Here is a 19,959-nt window from a genome sequence, read left to right as displayed (position 1 = left end):
ATCAGCGACTGTCTCATCGTCTTCTGCTATGCATTTTAGGTACTTACAGACCTCCACCATTCGGTCCCAGTTTAGCTGGCACAGCATAGTGGTGGCTCGATCTAGAAGAATCTCCAAATCCATCTCACATCTGTTGCCGTTCAGATTCTGGTTCGTCTCTGGAGAAAAAGCCCTCTTCTTTTTCACTGGTGCGTTTAATGGCGGACGCGATCTCCCGTGAACTTTTTCTCCGGGCTGGCTCGCCAAGATATGTTGCAACCAGAGATCAGGCGGACACTGACTATTTCTGTACGTGGCACTCCCTTTATTTTTTCTGCTTGCACCAGTACAAGATCCTTCATCGATTACATAGTCCGCAAACACATTCTCCGGTGCCCCGACGAGAGCTTCTCTCGTCACCACTTCTTTTTTATGAATGAACCAAAAAAAAAGCAACAACAGAACAAGAGTTTTTTCTTCTACCACTTTTTCTACGAACAATGTGTCTTATTTACTAATTAGCACCACCTTGTGGCAGAAACTGTGCAGTACACATCTCACTGCCCTGTAGATTAGGGGCCATTCCTGAATTACTTGTGAATACTGGGAACCAGGGTTATAATAGTTTTGGATTTTACATTATAGTTTAGTTTTAGTTAGTTTTTACTTTTTTTTCTCTAATTCAGTTAGTTTTAATTAGTTTTCAGAGTGGTTTTTCTCGTTTTTATTAGTTTTTATTTTTGGTTTCATGCGTAGTTTTAGTTAGTTTCAGTATTAGTTTTAGTATTTTCATACCTGATCAGGTGCAAGATTCAAGGCGCAAAAGTGACTATTGTGTAATGAAAACTTGACAAAAAGATACATTTAAAGAAATATATTCAACAACCAACTGTTCACAAGACATGCTAAATGTGTGTAATATTAAGGACACACATGAACATCAGCAGGGAGAAACAAAGAAAAACATGAACTCCCAAACTCAATAAATTCTACAATAAACTCCACAATAAAGTTCAGCATCAGTGCAGCCGATTAATAACACCTACATGTGGTGTTTGACAAAAACAAACTCTTTGAAGGAGTCAAAGCTCAAATCCAGCTGCATCCTGATGTTCTCACCACCTGAAGCTGCTTCTGTTTTGGAGCTAGCTTGGTTAGATGCTGCTAATTAAACTTGCAGGGTCTTTGCGGCCTCTGTACACAACCCACGGAAGTTGTCGACCTCGTGTCCGCATTTATGCTTGTGTAGCTGGATTGTGTGTGTTAATTACCTTGTGGTCGTGTGCAGGTGTTTGTACTCAAAGAACCTCCATACGGGACTCTGCCGCTTTCTCTGCAGACCGCAGCCATTACTTTGCGGACCAGCGCGGTGAGCGCACGCACATGCGCACTCACACAGTTGTCCTATGGCGCTCCCAGCTTAAACTCGGAGAGCGGAAACAATGATTTCATATCAATCCACAAGGCTTAAAATGAAAGTCAGTTTATCGATAATTTCAGTTAGTTTTAGTTAGTTTTGTAAACTCACAATTCAGTTTTAATTAGTTATCGTTTTTTCCTTTTAATTATAGTTTTTATTTATTTCAGTTAACGACAATGTTTTTTCAATTTCAGTTTTCGTTATTTCGTTCGTTTTCGTTAACTATAATAACCCTGCTGGGAACTGGAAAAACATAGGCAACTGATACATACTCAATCACTGAAAAACAGTATACCCTTCACATATGACCAAATGAAAAAAATGAAAAAGATTGGTGGACTTTCATACTCAATATTTTAACAGAACACAGAACAATATCAAAATATTCCACATGTATGAACATTTACATCACCATATTAGTTGTCCCCTTACACTCAGGTGGACCTACTAACCCTTTCGTGCATGGAGGTCACTACAGTGTACAGGTGTTTAAAAGTGTTTTTTCTCTATATATGCCTGCAATTTTGGCACTGCTGCATGTAGTCCACTCTAGTGGAAGCCATTGCATCATCCCATACAAAAAATCCCATTGGTAGGTCATTGCAATAGGAAAAAGTAGTCAGTAAAAACAAGATGGCCGACAGACAGGGAGAAAGACCAACCACCTCAGCTATTTCGGTTTCTACCTTCTATAAAAAGATACCATTGCAGGTAAAAAAAATATAATTGCATCAAGTAACATCTAAGGTGACATATTATGTAAAGATTTAACAAGTTTTGATTTTATATTTGGAGGAAATACAAATTAATCATCTGTCCACTCAATTGTACGTCATGCATCACAAGCTATGTTTCAAATTAAATGCAATGTCAATTACTACCAATGTTGTCCTTGAAAATAATTCATATCCTGTAATGCTTTGGCTGTAAATAAACTGCTTTAATGTTTTTAGAATGTAATTTGAGGTTTTTTGACATCCATATTTTTTTGTAGGGCTCAAAAAGACAGGCGTACAGGGTAATAGAGGAGTTTCCAGACTCAAGTGAGGAAGAGTGTGCTTCTGGTAGCAGTGATGAGGAATGGCTGCCAGTACAGACAGGTGCAAGCAGAGAAGTAGAATTTGATGAGAACTAGTGCCCCTCTGTCTTTGTCTGTTTTTTAACGGTTTCAACTCTTCTGGGAAGGGTTTCCACAAGGTTTCCACAAAGTGTTTATGGGAATTTTTAAAACTGGCGAAATGACTCCATCTCCCACAATGCATTCCTACAGCGGAAATGTTGGAAGGACTCCATGGAAACGGTGTGCTTGCCTGATAGAAAATAGCATACATAGGTAGCTAGCTAACGTTAAATCAGGGTTTGTAACAAGGCGGGTGTACACGAACTTATTGTATCCTTGCGAAAATGAGCCGTACACCTGATGCGAGAGAAAGGTAAGAAAGATTCCACCCGTTAAAGCAAATCCTCTGTTTTTTAGTGGGAAATGTTAACGTTAGCATTAGCAAATAATCCGAAATACGGTGTATGCATGAAGGTAGGCTAGCAGTTAACTGGTTAACCTGTGTCGTCACGCTTTTCAATGATAAACTACGCTATAACGAGTTCTCTGTTGGTTGGTTTAGTCATACTGAAGTTGCTTGTGTCCTTAATGATGCTATTTAACTCTAAACGTACTGGCCTTCATTAGTCACAAAACGGACGTGTTTATAATACTCAAACACCTGTTTTACTGCGTCTAGCAGGCTGGGTGACTGTACAACCAAGCGACAGTGGAAAAAAGGATAAAGATGAAAATACAGCGCATCGCATCTACAGGATGTTCTGTATTGATTGCTTCTTACATTTAAGTGAGATTGCAAGAATTAATTTTCACAGACCTGCTGCAAAATAGATATTTGTAATTTTCCCCACTCAAATACATGAGACCTTTTGTAAAATACTGTTTGATTACTGCTGTTGATGATGTCCTTCTTCTTTTCCAGGGATAACCAGACAAGAAGGATCCAGGAGAAGATCACCAATGTGGAGAAACATTTTGGAGACATGTGCCAACTCTTTGCTGCCTATGTCCGTAAGACGGCCAGGGTAAGAGACAAGGCTGACCTTCTGGTTCGGGAAATTGGCTTGTATGCAGACATCGAAACACCAAGTCTCAAGAGGGGGATGAAGCAGTATGCCGACCATCTGGCCAAGATTCAAGATTATCGCCATGCTCAGGTGGACCTACTAAACTGTATTCCCTGAATTTTCAGTCATCTTCAGTCATAATTTCATGTTCATACCCATAATTTAAATATATTGGGTGTAAGAGAAACTAATGCATTGCATGTCTTACAGGTGCAAAGACTTGAATCCAAAGTCATAGAGCCATTAAAAAGCTATGGCTCTGTAGTGAAACAGAAAAGGGTAAGTGTCACTGCGACCCGCTGCCATGTCCATATGCAAACCGATGTCACTGATGGTGTGTTCACGTTACACTTGCTGTTACAGAAATACTCACCTGTAACTGATTTTAATGAAAAAATCTGTAATTTGTCAGAGGGTTATTGTGACTTTTCTGTCAGATCTTAACTTGTTAAAATAAAAAACAATAGGCACGCAGTCCTAAGGAAATTTGCCAAATGCAGCTGCAGCTGACAGGGATGTAGCAGTTGTGCCACTAAAAGAAGAAAGGAGCCTAGGAGGCAGTGAGGGATGCAGAGCAATTTGCAGTTGGTGTCATTACCAAGGCAAAGACACATGAGGGCAGTATTGTCTCAATGATAACATACCACTGCATCTTTGAGCCAATAACAGCACTTTCTCTGCTGTGCAGTATATTTTAAGGTGTATCAAGAGGCCAACGAGTGATATTTCCATTTCATATATGCTGCTGCACTGCTCAATTAAGTCGATAATGGCTTTGTTTGGCCTATGGTGTTGGCTTGCATTATGCTGTTTCAAAAATCATTTTATCATCATTTATATTAAGTTAAATACCTAAAAATGCAGTCAGTAAGACAAATGGCAACAAAGTTGTTTGTTATGCCATTTGAATGAGTATTATTGAATGTGCAGGAGCAAGAGTGCTAAAATTTAGTGACATGGGGCTAGATTCTTTTGTCAATCTGGAAAGTGAGCACTGTACCAAAATGAATCATGCCCGTGGTGATTAGTTTGTCTTATAATGTGTCTTCATCCTCTGCAGTGTATCTCTGTTAAATGCATACATTCAGTGTATTGTTGAAAAAAATAGACCCATTCCCTCGACATTCCCAACCGCTTTAAGATAAACCAAAAACTTGAGATCTTGACTGGGAAACACTGAAGCACGCCAAATTCTTAGATGTTGAGTCATGTTCTTTAGGAAATTGTGCATCACAGGCTATCCATATTGATTCTTATGATAATTGCTGTGCGTTTGTGTATCCATGCAGGAGGATCTGAAGGCAACTCAGAGTGCCAGAGACAGAGAAGCCAAACAGATGGCTCAGCTCGAGAGGACCAGACAGAGAAACCCCTCAGACAGGCAGATCATTGTATCCTTGACTTGTTTCTCTTCTGTTCTTAAATTCTCTGATAACAGATTGACAAAAAGACTTTCAGTGTTACACCAGCCATCTGTAGGAATAATCAAATTAATGCCAGTTAATATTAATTTAATTCCTCCTTAGCTGTAGTCATCAGCTTGGAGCTATTTGAAATGTTTGTCTTGTCAAGTTTGCAGTGTTTCACCAAACTGTAAATTCTTAAAATGCAGTTAAAGGTGTCTAGCTGCAGTGTTGTACAGCATCCACCTGCAGAATGAACAGACAACAAGCTGATATCTGTGACATTTCCTTGACTGAGCCTTCAGTCTCAGGTGATTTCTATATAATATGTGTTTTCCCATCAGTGGTAATGTATGAATAGAAATATCAAACACATTTCAGAATTAAACTTAGAAATAAACTCACAAGCACACTGCAAATTCTTTACAAGAGGGAAGGTCATTGTCAGACCAGCTGGACACAAGTCCAAAAGCAGCATCTATAGAAAACAGACTGACGGTGATGCTTTTCCTCAAGTCCGGTATGCTTTTTGGTCAGTTATATGTGTATTTTTTGCCATCAGGCTGAAAGTGAACTCCAGAGAGCCACCATGGATGCCACACGCACCACCAAGCAGCTGGAGGAGACTATAGATGAGTTTGAGAGGCAGAAGATCCAAGACATCAAGGTCTACTTTTCTGTTCACCTCAGATTAATAAGTACCAGCAAACCCTACGGGTGTTTTTTTTTTTTCCAGGCCTGCATCAAACTTGGTGCAGTTACAGCTGAGAATTTCAAAGAAAACAGATTTAATTACTAACCATTCGGAACCATTAGAAATACAACAGGACAGCAACTTGTGGACTTTTATGTTGATCGTGGTTCTTTGGATGTAGCATGCCATCTGTTGTGACTGTCTTTCACCCTCAGTTAATGGTGTAGAATAGAAAAGGCGCGCCAGATGGGAAATAAGTTTTAATAACTGGCAAATATTTAACCCCTCTGGTGACCATTAAAATGTACATGTAATGTGCCTATGAACATGCAGACGTTATGTTCACAAACCAGCTTTGATCACGCTGTTTCTTTATACAAATACACAGAAAAAGAAACAGTACATTTTATTTGACGTAAATGTTTTAATCGCAAAATACTGTAAATGTTATGAATCTTGCTACCCCAAATAGTTTATGCACTAAGTTTCATCAAGATTGAGCCAGTCTTCTAGGAGGAGTTTGGGAACAAACAAACAAACATAACAGACTACGATCATTATAGTATGATGATGATAATAGTTGAGGGAGGACGACTATAGTCAAAGGAAGATTGTAATTGCTAGCTACAGTAATTTATATTTGACAGTACTGCTTTGTTCTGAAGCGGTCTACAGGACCTAACATGTGCATACATGGAATTCCAGGGGTGGGGGAAAGCAGCAGTGAAGCCCCCGCAGAGAACAGAGCACGGTCAGCTGCAAAGTATCTTTCAGATGTTCAGCAACTGTGGGCAGGCTAAAGCCGCTTGAACAACCTTGCGTAGGATTTACCTTCATGTGTAGAAAGGTATGAGCTGATCTGCTAGGACAGCATCAGAGTATGACTTTGCAAAGTGTCTGAACTAACCCTGTGCTCCACCTGTTGTCACAGTGCGGTTGTGGTTCATTTGAAATGGCTCAGAATCTGTTTCATATTGAACAATGTCCAATATCCCTGTGTTCTCTCACTGTAGAAAATCTTTTGTGAGTTTGTGACAGTGGAGATGTCATTCCATGCCAAGGCTTTGGAGGTGTACACCCTGGCCTACCAAAGCATTCAAAGTGTGGATGAGGAAGAGGACCTGGAGGTAAGCTGATGTGCCACTCAATTTAAAAAAAAAAATATATATATATATATATATATATATATATATATATATATATATATATATAGACACACACACACACTCTGTTTTCCATTTAATTACCTTCTTCTTAGTCGTCATTGTCCCTTTTGGGCCATAAGACCGCCCATTTAATTATGATGAAGGTTGTTTCTTTTGCATCCATCATTCTTTGAGTCATTTCTCGTACGTACACACACACCCTTTAATTCACGTCAACCTTTGAAGTAACTAGCGGTGAATACTACACAGTTCATTCAGTCACGCTAGCTGCTTTTCTTCTGTTTACAAGTTTGCTGTACTATTTTTAAGAGAGAATGCATGTCCTGAAAAAACAAAGGATCAGTGATGTTGATCGAGCAAGGTTCCTCCTGCAGTTGCCCTCGTGCTATTTTCCTCCACCCTTTGCTATCTCATCTGTGTGTTTTTGCACTGAATCATCTGCCTTCCATTCATATGGAAGCAAAACTCCTCATCGAGACAAGGCTGTTTTTCAGTGACTCATAGTACAAAGCATGGGAGATTGAATCATCTGAAACGGGCACAATGACAGGCATGTAGATAATCCTGATCGAGAACCATGGCTGAATTTGTTTTCTACACAGTGAAAACCATTGGTGTGGTTTCAGTGGTAGTTTGTGTTTGCTAAGAATATAATACCTTCTGAGCAAGTTTAAGTTTGTGTGACAGAAGCAGACTGTCAGCACTGTCAGATATTTTTTGTTGCTGAGTATTTCTTCTTTGTCTGTTTGTGTGTTTTTATCTGAACACCTGGGTTTTACACGACTGTGAATTAAGTACCCTTAATTTGACCTGTATGACCTTTCATCATACATTGTACTGTATGCAGCGCTATTGAACAGGTGCTGCCTCCATTCACTTTTGTCTCTATAGAAAAGTACAGCACCTCTTATTGTTTCTTGCAGGTGTTCAGGACCTCACTGCACCCACCTGACTACCAGTCACGCTTGGACATAGTGCGAGCTAATTCCAAAACTTCCCTTGATCGGACCGGGTCCTTCCTGAGCTCATCAGGGACCTTACAGGTAAGATGTAGTCAGTGATTAAATGCTCTAATAAAAAGACTAGAATTCCCCTACAAGTATCTATAATGCCAATCCTTTTCACCTTTGACTTTGATGGTTGCTTAAGTTTCATTGCGATGATAAAATATAAAAATTCCCTTCTTCCTTCTGTGAGCCCGATAGTCTTCCTCATACCAGTAGAAGCCGTTGCTTGGTAACAGTGAGTCTTATCAGTAGTTGATTATCTGGAATCACCGTGTTCATCAATCAGTTTGATTTTTTTTATTTAGTTTTTTTTAAACCCATATCATTGCATGCAAGTAACCTCATGCATTTCCTCCTACATTCAGTTTACCCCAGGATCTTAACACTGGTATGACACTGCTTTGTGAATTTATAGGTTTGCATTCTAAAATGTCTTGGGCAGCTAAATTTCTCACTAAACAGGTTTGTTTCATATTTTGTGTGAACTGTTTCCCATGGCTCTCACAGAGTCTGTTCAAATTTAGTATCTACAGATACCCATACTGTAACTTGCAGATACAGATTGCTGTACGCAGCTGTCACTAGAATGTGCCTCAGATATGTCTTGCATCACGTCTTGAGATCATACTTTGGTTTCCCTGATTAGGTTTGATTTTTTTTTTTTTTTTTTTCTGAGAGAAATCACCATCAGTGCTAAAGAAATAATACATTTGCAGTCAGGAAAAAGTGAGATTTTATGACCCTGTTTGCATTCAGGATAAAACCAGAAAGGAAAATTGAGCATGTCAGTGCACATAGAGAAAGTCTCCTTTCTTAAATTACATACACACCATTCACATGGATGTAAAATGCTGTGCAAAAGTCTTGATTCGCCACTCGTTTCTTTCTGTTTTGCTTCCAGTGATTCAATTTTTTTGAAGTGGTGTTGAGCAATACTTTCAAAGTCTTTATTTGGACATTGGCTGCTTTTTCACTCATTTGCAGTCCAGTCCTTGAACCTGGCCTGACAAAAGAAGAAGTGGAAGGGCTAAAAACTATCTACACCACGTGAACAGTATCTGAAAGTCATGTCCTTAAGAAATAGGGAAAAAATCCAGCAAAGACCTGACATGGGACCCCAGAGATTCATCTGGCTCTTCAGTTGATCTGTCGGCTATTTGCTGAAGCCTCATCAGACATGGTCTCAGTGGAAGAGTGGCTGTCAAGAAGCCATTCTTAAGGAATGGAAACGGGGAGAAAAGGCTGAGGTATGCTGAATTAAACAGGAACTGGACTGAAGATCAGTGGCAACAGAATCTTACGGAGTGATGAATCCAAATTTGAAATATTTGGTTAAAATGATCATCAATATGTACAGAGGAGGTCACGAGACGGATACAACAGTGAGTGTCTACAGCCATCTGTAAAACATGGTGGAGGTGCTGTTGTGATTTGGGGCTGCATTTCAGCCAGTAGCGTTGGAGATCTTGTCAAAAGTGATCTTGTCAGATTTTGATTTACCATGCAATACCATCCGAAAAGCATCTGATTGGCAACTATGATCCCAAACACACTGCCAATGCAGTAAAAGCATACCTGGATAGAAAAACACACAATAGAACACGATCAGTCATGGGTCGGCCTCCCCAGAGGCCGGACATCAACATTATTGAAGCAGTATGGGATCATCTTGACAGAGATGAATGGAACAAAAGGCAGCCAACATCCAAAGAAGAGCTTTGAATGTCCTTCAAGAAGCCTGGAGAGCTATTCCTGAAGACTACATGTTTCCCACATTTGCACATTCCCATGTATGTTTGCATGTTACTAAATATGCATGTCAATAAATTGCTGCGCCTATTTCCCATTTTCCTAGCAAAATATAAAGAAACAAGGGGTAACTCAAGACTTTTGCACGGTACTGTGTAAATATTTATGTACACCCTCATGAGACGTTAACCTGAGGAATGTGGTCCCACACCTCCCCTTTATGCTCTCTACTACTGTAGAGACAGAAAAAAGAATTCCTCGGAAGTTGAGCTTAATGACTACCTGCCAAGTGTTTCAGTTGCATTGAGTGTTTATTTGTTGTCACAGCAACAAAGAGCTGGTAGTCATCAGACAAGAAAAGAAGAGGAGGAGGAGGATGACGATGAATCTGAAGAGGATGTCGATGAGGATGAAGAGGACACAGATGATGAAAATTAAACTCAGATTCTCTGGGTTTGATTTTTATGACGACAAAAGGGTTAAAAGGTGATTCATAAAATAAAAGCTATTCAACCATCTGGTCAGTGTTGTACTGGTACTGTTGTAGTCCTGTGATGCTTTGTAAGAGTTCTGTATCCCTGTTACAATTTGTAATCCAGGCAAGTCTTGTCTTAGCTCGATTTTTCTATAAACACGATAAAATGTGCATTACTGGTCACTTGCATTTCTGAATAAAAATATATTTTTATGCTTTGCATTGTTTCAGTGAATCACTTTTCTATAATAAGCACGCGGCGTACCCTCAACTCCCTTTGCATAAAAATGCAGACAGAGAGGTTGATTGTTATTTTAGAAATTGTTTGGAGAGTGAATCAGTCTAAGTGACAGTAGTTACGTGATGACTGCAGTTAAAAGTGACTCATCTCATCCACAGACATGCAAAAATGGTACAAATGAGTTCGGGGACATTTTGCACTGCACTGTCTGTGTTCATCTGAAAATAAACTGTGTGTGCGTGCATTATGTGTAATTTGAGATGTGCCTCTCTGTATATGGCACTTCATGAAACCAATTATGTGCATGTGGGTTACATTATGTGTTGTCTGCCACTGTTGTTGGCCGATGGCTCCTATGTCTGTCCTGCATGAGTCACTCAACACATTTTTCAGTCCTCATCTGCCCATGTCATGATGAATTCTTTTACGGCTTTGGTCTTGTGCACACAAACGCATACATTATCACACATCTGTATCATTATCTGTTCGACAGACGTCATCTATCCACAGACACATGACACTTTTTTTTTTTTTAAATACATGTACGAGGGCGACCAAAACCTGCCTTACAGCAAGAGTTATTTTCTTGGCGACTGAGATAAAAGCTGCGTAGGTGGTGTGTCATGAGCCCTCTGCGTAACAGCACCCTAATGCATATAAAGGTTAATGTGTGTGGCAATGCAAACACGGCCACACTAACAATGCACTTATGTACCAGTTCAACTTTGGTGTACTGTGGATCCGAATGGCCTGTGTTTCAATGAGTCATCACCTATAAAGTATACGTGTTTGTGCGAGGGAGTGAGTCAGAGAGCTTTTCCAATCTCAGATAAACCTCCACTCCCTGATCACAGTAACAGAAGGGACAAGGATTTGTGCAAGAGAAGAGCCTGAAAGAAGCATATAGTCATGTGCTTTAAGTGGTACAACAGGGACCAGCCTTGTTTTAGTCAAGAGTCAAAGGTACACAAGGAGGCAAGAGTTGGGTATGAGTCACTGTCTTAAAACAAAGGTTGAATAACAAACATGGCAAGCCATGCAAACAACAAGATGCAAAGAGAAAGGGCTGCGGGGTGAAAGAAGGACAGTTGAAAGAGGTCAGTCACACCTCCTGGTCCTTATTGACTCTGACTCATAGCCCCTCAGCACCATGCCACAGCTATCAAATTTAACACCCACATCACATGTCAACCGCTGCACAGCTCATTGCAGTTACTTTCACATTCTGTATCTTTCTTTTGAGCTTCATGTCAAAGTTCCCAGAAGCCTCATGTGCCACAGGTTTTTTTTGTTTGAACATCAAATTGCTACAAGATGTTTTCCATACTTCACATTAATTTCATCCTTTCAGTGAGCACAAGAAATGATCGGTAAAATATATATATGCTGCTTTTTCCAATTTTTGAAAAAGCTTACTTTTACAGTTTTTGAGCTTGTGCACCACTCCTAAACACCACTAGAGGGTGATGTTTAAAAGTTTTCTTACCTGTGCTGTTCACTTCAGAAAGCTGATATGGAGACATCGTGTTCTTTTCAGCTTGTGGGTAGCTGCAGTGTATGTATTTAGCTTCAGGCATAATAAATGCATTTTGCAGGCTGCAAAATCAAACTGTTCCCCTTTATACAAACTTTTACAGCTGCGGCATGTATTTTTACCATGTCTCAACACTGCGACTGAATCATTCTGGCCTCCACCTTTTGGGGATTACAGGTTTTTCATGCAATAACAAGGTAAACTGGCTGATCCTCAATGGATTCTAGCAATGCATATATAAAGTGATTTGGTCCTTCTGGCACGCACTGTATAAAAATGAGCCAACATTAAAAACAACTGCAAAACAGGTGGGAATCCACTTTTTTCACCTCAGAGGCTGACACAGTTTGACAGTTGAGGTACAACCCTTTCTGAATTTTCCTGTTCCTAAAGCTTTGCACGTTCAGGAATGTGCAAATGTACACACTGCATAGGGGAATGATTCATAGGTCAAATCTAGCCATAGTGGGATTTATGGTGCACAAGCCTAGTGCTGCATCTCCTATAGATCAGGCACACAAAGAGCTAAGGATTCCCTCCTCTCTCCTTCTGACTCATCTGCAGTCATCCCCAATGACAAGAGTGCTTCGCTCTGTCATTGTTTGAGTGTATTTGAAGAGGAAAAGCCTCAAAAGTGAGTGCTTTATTTGTGTATGTAGCAATGTAAGTCCTAAATCCTATTTGTGTCGCAATATTTTGATAGAGCAAGTCATTTGCGTGTGTCTATGGAAGTGCAGTAAGCATGTGAATTTACATGAATGTGTACTGCACAGTCCTACAGTACAGTTGTTTAGAATATTAAATACAGTGCCGTGCTGGCGGCTGCTATAAAATCAAGAGGCAGCATAGCCGGAGTGTGACTCACACACTGACTCACTGACAGCACTGCCATGGCGTGTGTATGTCTCTGTGCATGTGTGTGTATGTGTGAGAGGGAGTGTGTCTCACATTTCGTGGTTTCTCTGGCAGACCCGCTGTGTGTTGCTGGTGTTCTAAGAAGTCTGAATCTTGCCACATTCGCTGGATCTCACACCAGCATAGAAGGTTGTGTGTGTAAATGTGTTTCTTTCTATAAGAGAATGTATGCTAGACTTAGCAAAGGTCAGGAGATCCACACTCTGTACTGATTGCTCATAGTAAATTCAGTCTTTGACAGGCACTGTGAAATAATAATCACTGAGAACAGCCACGTAGAGAGAGAGGCAAACAGACTCGCTCAGGTGTTTATGATCCATAAGAGTTATAGTCAGTTTATTCTCATTTTGGCCCAGTCAGAGCAGAGGTGGATAACATGGTGTAATACCTCCATACAGGGGACAAAACATGTGCTTATTGAAGCAGCAAAAAAAAAAGGTGCATCAACAGAAAGGAAAGATTTACACTGGTGAAAAGGGTGTTGTTAAAAGGTTTTAAGACTTGTGTGCGAAGGAAAATTGCCTGTCCTGTATGGTAATATGATCATCATTTTTCAACCAGTTGTGTTAATTAGGGTTTCATTGACTTGAACGTGAGAGGCATTTTTGTTTCTCAAATGCTCAGAAAAAAAAAAAAAAAGAAAGCACACAGATTTCTTTGAATTAGGAAACACAGACTCATTGCTATTAGCACACGCTGACACTGACTGAATATTATACATGTGTAGTCAGTTCCCAGCCCCCTAAAAGGCTCATGCTGAGACCAGAAAAACCTTGAAATGTCCTTAACTAGGCTTGCACTTATTTTTTAAATGTTATCCCGCCCCCCCCACCCCCCCCCACCCCCCCCCCCCCCCCCCCCCCCCCCCCCAAGCTTTACACACGTGTAATTTTCATGGGAAACAAACACTGTATGTGTGCTTCCAGTCATATCATGCTCCCACTACGAGGCAGACTTCAAGGTGCTTCCGAATGTCTTGTTTACATGTATACAGAAGGAGCTCATCCTCCTATTTTCCTGATTTATGCACCAACATGAAAGGCAATGAACTCGTTGACAAGGGCAGTAAATCATGACAGTTATTGTGCAGCATCTGCTGCACATTCTAGGATCGCAGGTACGAATGTAAATCACTGCGTTTTACACAAGGGGTGCAGTAATGTAAGTCTGAATATGTGTCAACTTTGGAATAGTATATTACTTGATGGCGGTGAAGTTAACATGACTTCTTGTTTGCTTTCAGATGCCTGATAGCAGCGTTGTTAGGTTATTCCCACTACGCATTGTTTGCAAAGAATAAAGGGGAAGTGGGAACATTGGTGTTTGTGTCCATGTGATTGTGCTTTCTACAGACCGAACAAAAAGTAAAATGTATGAAAAAGGCCAGCCATGTTCGCAGAAAGGGTTACTTATCCTGTTAGCTTGTCTTACGCTGAGATTATGAAGGTCTAAGGTCACTTTCCAAGTATATATTAGACATGGAATTATTTAAGTCTAATAATAAAGGTTCTTTGATATGCAGTATGACAGTAGAAAGATGTGGTGAAATGAGGTGTCTTAGATATGAGTGCATAACACAGTTGTTAAGTCATGCGTACTACACAGCGTGAGATATTTGCATATGTCTGCTGGACCTGATATCCAGGTTTGGCTTCTTACGTCGCCTGCTAATCTATCCAGCGCTGTAGCTGTTTTTAATGATGTCGAAATCCTCCACCTTTAAAGGAAGAGAAAGCAGGGAAATTAATGGGCAAGCTGTGCACATTGTAGGAAAAACAGCCTTCTGTGCTTGCATGTTGTTGGGACTCAACATTTAAAGTAAATGTTGAAACTGTTCCAGCTCAGAAACTGCTGCTAACATCTTGGTGCCAAATACCACAGGGCACTTCCAGGGGTCTGTTAGAGGTCACGCCTGGTAGGGTCGGGCCTGTTTTGGTGGCACAAGAAGGAGCAATGGCATGGTAGGTAATGGTGGTCTTTGTTTAATATCATTATTTTAATATTATATATATATTATTTTTGCATACTCATTTTGCACTAAGGTTAAACTTCCCCAGAATAATTAAAAAAATATATGTTACAAGATAGGGGCCTTTAGTGTGTGTTTACACACTTATCTCAGTGTTGTTTGTTGGTTTTCTCTCCAATCTGAATTTGAAAGATACAAAACCACAATGACACTACCTGCACCCTCCTTATGTAAGGCCTATGACTCATATTAATCGTATTTATGAACAAAGTTCTCAGGCTTATTTTTGCCAACAGCAAAAACTGTCACTTATGGACAAAGTTTGGCACAGCGAGTGGAAAAACCTTCATTATTTATATATATTTTATAAAGTAAGTAGTTTAGGCAAATTAACAGAAGTAAGAAGTTGTGATATAAAGTGGATGTTACTCTAAGCTACAATGACAGAAGTGAGCGACTTCTTTTTCTACAGCGCATGTGTTGCGCAAGGTGCTTTTCCGGCAGAGCCGTGTTGTGATCAGTGAGGGAGACCTCAACATGGGTCTGCACAGAGGCTTACTGTCGCTTAAGCCTCGGTGTGTAGCGCTGTGTGTATGTCTGTGCGTGTGTGTGTTTGAAATTCTCTGGTGTCTCTGTGTCTACTTTGTTTATTTTTTCTGTCCCATGCCTATTGTCAGCCTGCAGCCTGGTATCTGTGGGCCATTGTAAGCCATTTTGGGTGGTGGCCAATCTCAGCCTCGAGTCAGGTGAGAAGCAAATGTCTCTACGGTCAACCAACCATTTCCTCTTATAGTCCTGCGCTTAACCTGCTGTCCATCAGCCTCATCAGTTCTGCAGTGCATTACAATATGAAACAATTTTTATGAACTCTAACTCCATAAACTATTTCTGAGCCTTGGCTACAGAATGATTTCACCGTTGTTTCAAATGTTGTGAGTTGATTGCAGCCCCCTTGTGCTTGTTGCCCTCTCAGTAACAGATGCTTATGTAAGTCGGGAGCTCACCGTGTGAGGCAGGAAGACAAACAGACAGGCAGAACAGATGGTGATTCATGTGTTTTATTGCTGCATTTTGCATTTATATCCAGAACCAAAACTGAGGTTACTTTTCAAAGCAGCTTGTTATCCCTCTTTCATACTTATTTTGTGTGCTGTGGTTCACTGGTTACATGAAGTTAGCTTATGGTAGATGGTGATAGACGGATAGTTTATTTAAAAACCTGCCAAGTATTTGTTGAAAGCTTATATCCGAAAGGTTTTATGAGGTTGCCAAAATAGTTCTGTCAAACAATTTCCAAATTGGAAAATTCCCACAAAGCTTCCACTTTCATACGGGGCACACCTGATAAAGTCCCAAATGAATGTTGTCCTTTGAGCTTTAGCTCATGAGAAAAAAAGTATTAGTCTGTATTCTTGCATAACAAATACAAAAAAGTATCTAATAGATAGGTTTCAATTGTTGTAGAATTAATTTCTGTATTATAAATGTCCCAGCACCAAGCCACCTTACAGCAGTCGCCACTTTGATTTCAAATATCAAAAGAGCAGCAGTAGAAAATTTATTGCGTAAGCACCAAAACCAGCTGCTTCTTATACACACATGAAAGTTTCTGCTTTGATCTGTTATAGTTTAACATGGACATAGGTGCCATCAAGGGAGTGTGTCCAGTCTGAATCAACCCATCAGTACACAATATACTGGCAGAATGCTAACATTTTATGAGCAAAACTGGTTCTAAATAAATAAAAAATGAATATTAATATTGTTTCTTTTTAATTTGGACGTTCACTACATGCACAAATGTACTGGGCCACCTGCACATTACATCTAAAGGAGCTGCTCAGTCATAGAAACTCGTGCCGTGAAGCTCCTGACACGCGGTTTTTAATGCCAGAGGAGGTTTGGAACTCTGCAGTTATTGAGTCAGCAGAGCTTTGTCATCAGCAATCCTGCTCTGTAAGTTTATGTGGTCTGCCACTGTGTGGCTGAGTTTCTGTTGCTTCCACTTTGCAATAATACTACTTACAGCTGATTTTGAAATGAGTTCTTTAGAACAACCCATGCTTTCACAAATGTTTGCTTGATTTTATTCACCTATGACAAAGGGACTGAAGACACCTGAATTGAAAAATTAAGAGGTTTGGCCCAATATTTTTTATCCATAAAGTGTATAATCAATACTATATTTGCACAAACTCGGCATTTGTGTCTGGAAGTAGGTGGGTATAATTTATCCATATAGTTCAGTTCACTATATTGCAAACTGCCTGTAGGTGAATTCCAGTCAATTTTCTTACAGTAGGATTAAAAGGTGAACAGGCTCTCTGTAGATAGCTGGGTTCTGTGTTCCAAACCAGTTTGCGAAAGAAAAACAAAGAATACAAAGCAGTATAAACACCCCAAATGGCACAGATCATAACATCAGTGTTGCTGTGTTTTTCCCTCTTTTCAAACAAAACTAGAAGATGGCACACTTCTCAGGAGTCAGGTATGGCATAATTCACAAGAATGTGTGAAGTGGCTAAATGTGCACACAGCGTCATGAGGAGCGGAAAAATATTAGTCTGCATTCTTGCACAACAAAGACAGCTTTCTCCTTCCACATTTTGAAAAATCTGAACAGATCATTTCCCCTTAACACTGCAATACCCCACCCCCGCCCTCTCACTCTCCCTAAGCAGAAAAATAAAGTGAAACTAAATACAGAATGTGACATGAGAAGCTGTCAGGCCTGGCTCGGGTCAACAGCAGGGGGTCAAAGTTACGTCTGGAACTAGAGAGTCATTGAGAGACATGTTAAGGGTCTCTCAGGGACACTTTCTTACATGACATCACGGGGAACAGAAAGGACAAGCTGTTTGCATATTTGTGTATACATTTATAATTTTTACAAGGGTGAGGAAAGTCCATCAGGTGAGCTAGTCCCTCCTTGTATAGACTTTACTGACCTCCTCGTGATTCCTCACTGATTATTGCACAACATGTCAAAACAGAGACAGGAAGCCAGCTACAGCAGTGCAACCTGCCTATTGAAACTACACTCAAATACAGAATGTAGGAGTGTCACAAATTAAGAAAGTCGAGAAGAGAAGAAGAAGGCACGCACAGATGCTCAGCCCCAAGAGGAAATTTAGAGGAAAAGAAAAATGTGTGAACACATAAACAAATGCTTTCACCTATACACACACACACACACAGAGAGAGAGAGAGAGAGAGTGAAACAAAGTGGCTATGAAACAGCCTGGGAACAGCTAGTCCACTAATGAGGTCTATCCCATGAGGATTTAGTACTGCACAGAGGAATGTAGGCTCTCTGCTCTCATGACTGACCTGCGCTGTCACACACACACACACACACACACACACACAGACACAGGATCTTTACTGTCCGAGGGCTACCCTCTTACACACAAATGAGAAGTGGTAGAAGGCATCCGAGACTAGGGTACGTATAATCTGGTTGGTACTGCATTGGAAACAAACATAACAAGCACACTGGGGAATTTGACACTAATTTGAGACGAGAGCAGCGCGGGCAGGAAAAAAGGGGGGAATGGGCTAAGAAAACAGAATGAGAAGAAAGAATAAATAAACAAGGGCACAGACGGGTCAGAGAGACACGGAGAGAGGGACACTGAGTTATGAGGATATGAATCTCAGAGTTTTATTTGCACTCAACATTTGTTCTCAGGACTGGCTCGTGATGTGGATGTGAGAGCCAACTTGAGAGAGTTTACTAGAACAGATCTGGTGTCTGAGGCAGACGGACCCCGTCACTGGTGGCCCGTTGACGACGCCTGCTGCTAGTTGATAGACAGACAGCATGGGTGTCCATCTCTGTCAGAACTCTCTCACATAACAAACCGACGTGTCCTTCACTCTTGAAAGTACAACTTTGGAGATACATAACTTTGGAGACTAAGTTTGTTTTGAACAACTATGACAGTGCATGAACTGTGTGACTCAAAAGCACACAAACTCGACTGTGTACAGATATGAACATAAACAAGATGTGGAGCTCTGATAAAGAGATTTTTAAAACATCCATATGAGAACTTGCAGTGGAATTGAATCGTTTTACAGTTTAAGATGTTTGCACTACTCGGTGTAAGGGTAAGACTTTATTTTTTTTGTGCTCTCTTTACGACAAACAATGAGCATTTCATGATAACTGGTATTTATGATCAGTCTTATTTTCAGATAAAATATGCATCCTGTGTCTGTTTTTGTGCAAATTTCCATAATAAGATGCATTTTTTTCACACCTTTCTGCAGCAGGGCATCATTTACTGTGATCATCATCTTAGTTCGACATGTTAACATGACAGGTGACATTTTCTATTTAATCCTAAAGATGAAGTACTTGCTGCATTTTGTGGGTATTTTGCCAGATTTTGACCTCATAACAGTGTACAGGGATCATAGAGTTTCTAATCACCATGAAAGAAACGGCTATGTTTAATGTCAAGAAAATCCTTTTAATACTTAAGAAATTTCACTCAAAACCACAAATGTTAATCTTGCGGTGCCTCTAAGGGAAATTTCAAAGGGATGGCCAAAGTCATTATGATTCATCATGAGCTGTCTACACAATATTCATGGCAACAAATCCAGCAGACATGTTTTTTTTTTTTACTGTGGAAGTTATATTTCTTAAAAGCCTTTCTGATAACTGTTCAAATATTTCTCTAAAAACAAATATTAATATTACGTTCATGAGACCAAAGGAGCTCAACAAAGTTGCACATGGGTTCTCTCTGCAGTCACCACGATTGCTTTAAATGTCAATAAAATTCAACAGCTATAGAGTAATCTCAGTGTAGCCCAAAGTCATGGCCCATGAGAGTGTAACTGCGCTGCAGAGTCACATTGCTAGTGTGTGTCTGTTCAGTGCAGTGGTCTGGTTATTGTTAATTATTACAGGTTTCAATAATGCTGGATAGCATGGTCTGTGTACTGACACTACCCTAAAAATGACTGCATGTTACTAATGTGTACACATCCCCAGAAATAAACACTGGGCCGCTGCTAATCGTCCATGTGTCAGCCATGCGTAATACCATGTCACGGCCCCCATGCATGCTGAATGCCTTCCAGGTCTTTGTTTTGGAAAATGTGGCAGGGGTTGCCATGGAGCCTGTGTTTGATCTTTTGTAATTAACCGAGCCCATTGATTGCACAACGCTTCGCCCTGGCTCATCTCCGTCAGCGGGCAGCCGCGGACTTCTTGTCAAACACCACAATAACCACCGTTTATGCAGTCACCTACCCGCAGTGATT

At 40.3% G+C, this 19,959-nt stretch overlaps 1 protein-coding gene across 1 annotated transcript; it reads left to right on the top strand.

The window, feature by feature from the left end:
- The first annotated feature begins 2,674 nt into the window (after positions 1 to 2,674).
- cibar1 (CBY1 interacting BAR domain containing 1) lies at positions 2,675 to 10,212 on the top strand. The gene is made up of 9 exons (XM_030741055.1): positions 2,675 to 2,832; positions 3,382 to 3,616; positions 3,737 to 3,805; positions 4,816 to 4,917; positions 5,235 to 5,240; positions 5,492 to 5,596; positions 6,637 to 6,750; positions 7,713 to 7,832; positions 9,873 to 10,212. Exons 1-9 carry the CDS (start codon positions 2,804 to 2,806, stop codon positions 9,981 to 9,983), a joined length of 891 nt encoding a protein of 296 aa, XP_030596915.1. The 5' UTR covers positions 2,675 to 2,803; the 3' UTR covers positions 9,984 to 10,212.
- The last annotated feature ends 9,747 nt before the right edge of the window (positions 10,213 to 19,959 follow it).

The sequence above is a fragment of the Archocentrus centrarchus genome, chromosome 11 (genome assembly GCF_007364275.1).
Source record: "Archocentrus centrarchus isolate MPI-CPG fArcCen1 chromosome 11, fArcCen1, whole genome shotgun sequence".
Lineage (NCBI taxonomy): Eukaryota > Metazoa > Chordata > Actinopteri > Cichliformes > Cichlidae > Archocentrus > Archocentrus centrarchus.
The sequence above is the reverse complement of the archived record's forward strand: the minus strand, read 5'-3'. Positions and strand labels throughout refer to the sequence as shown.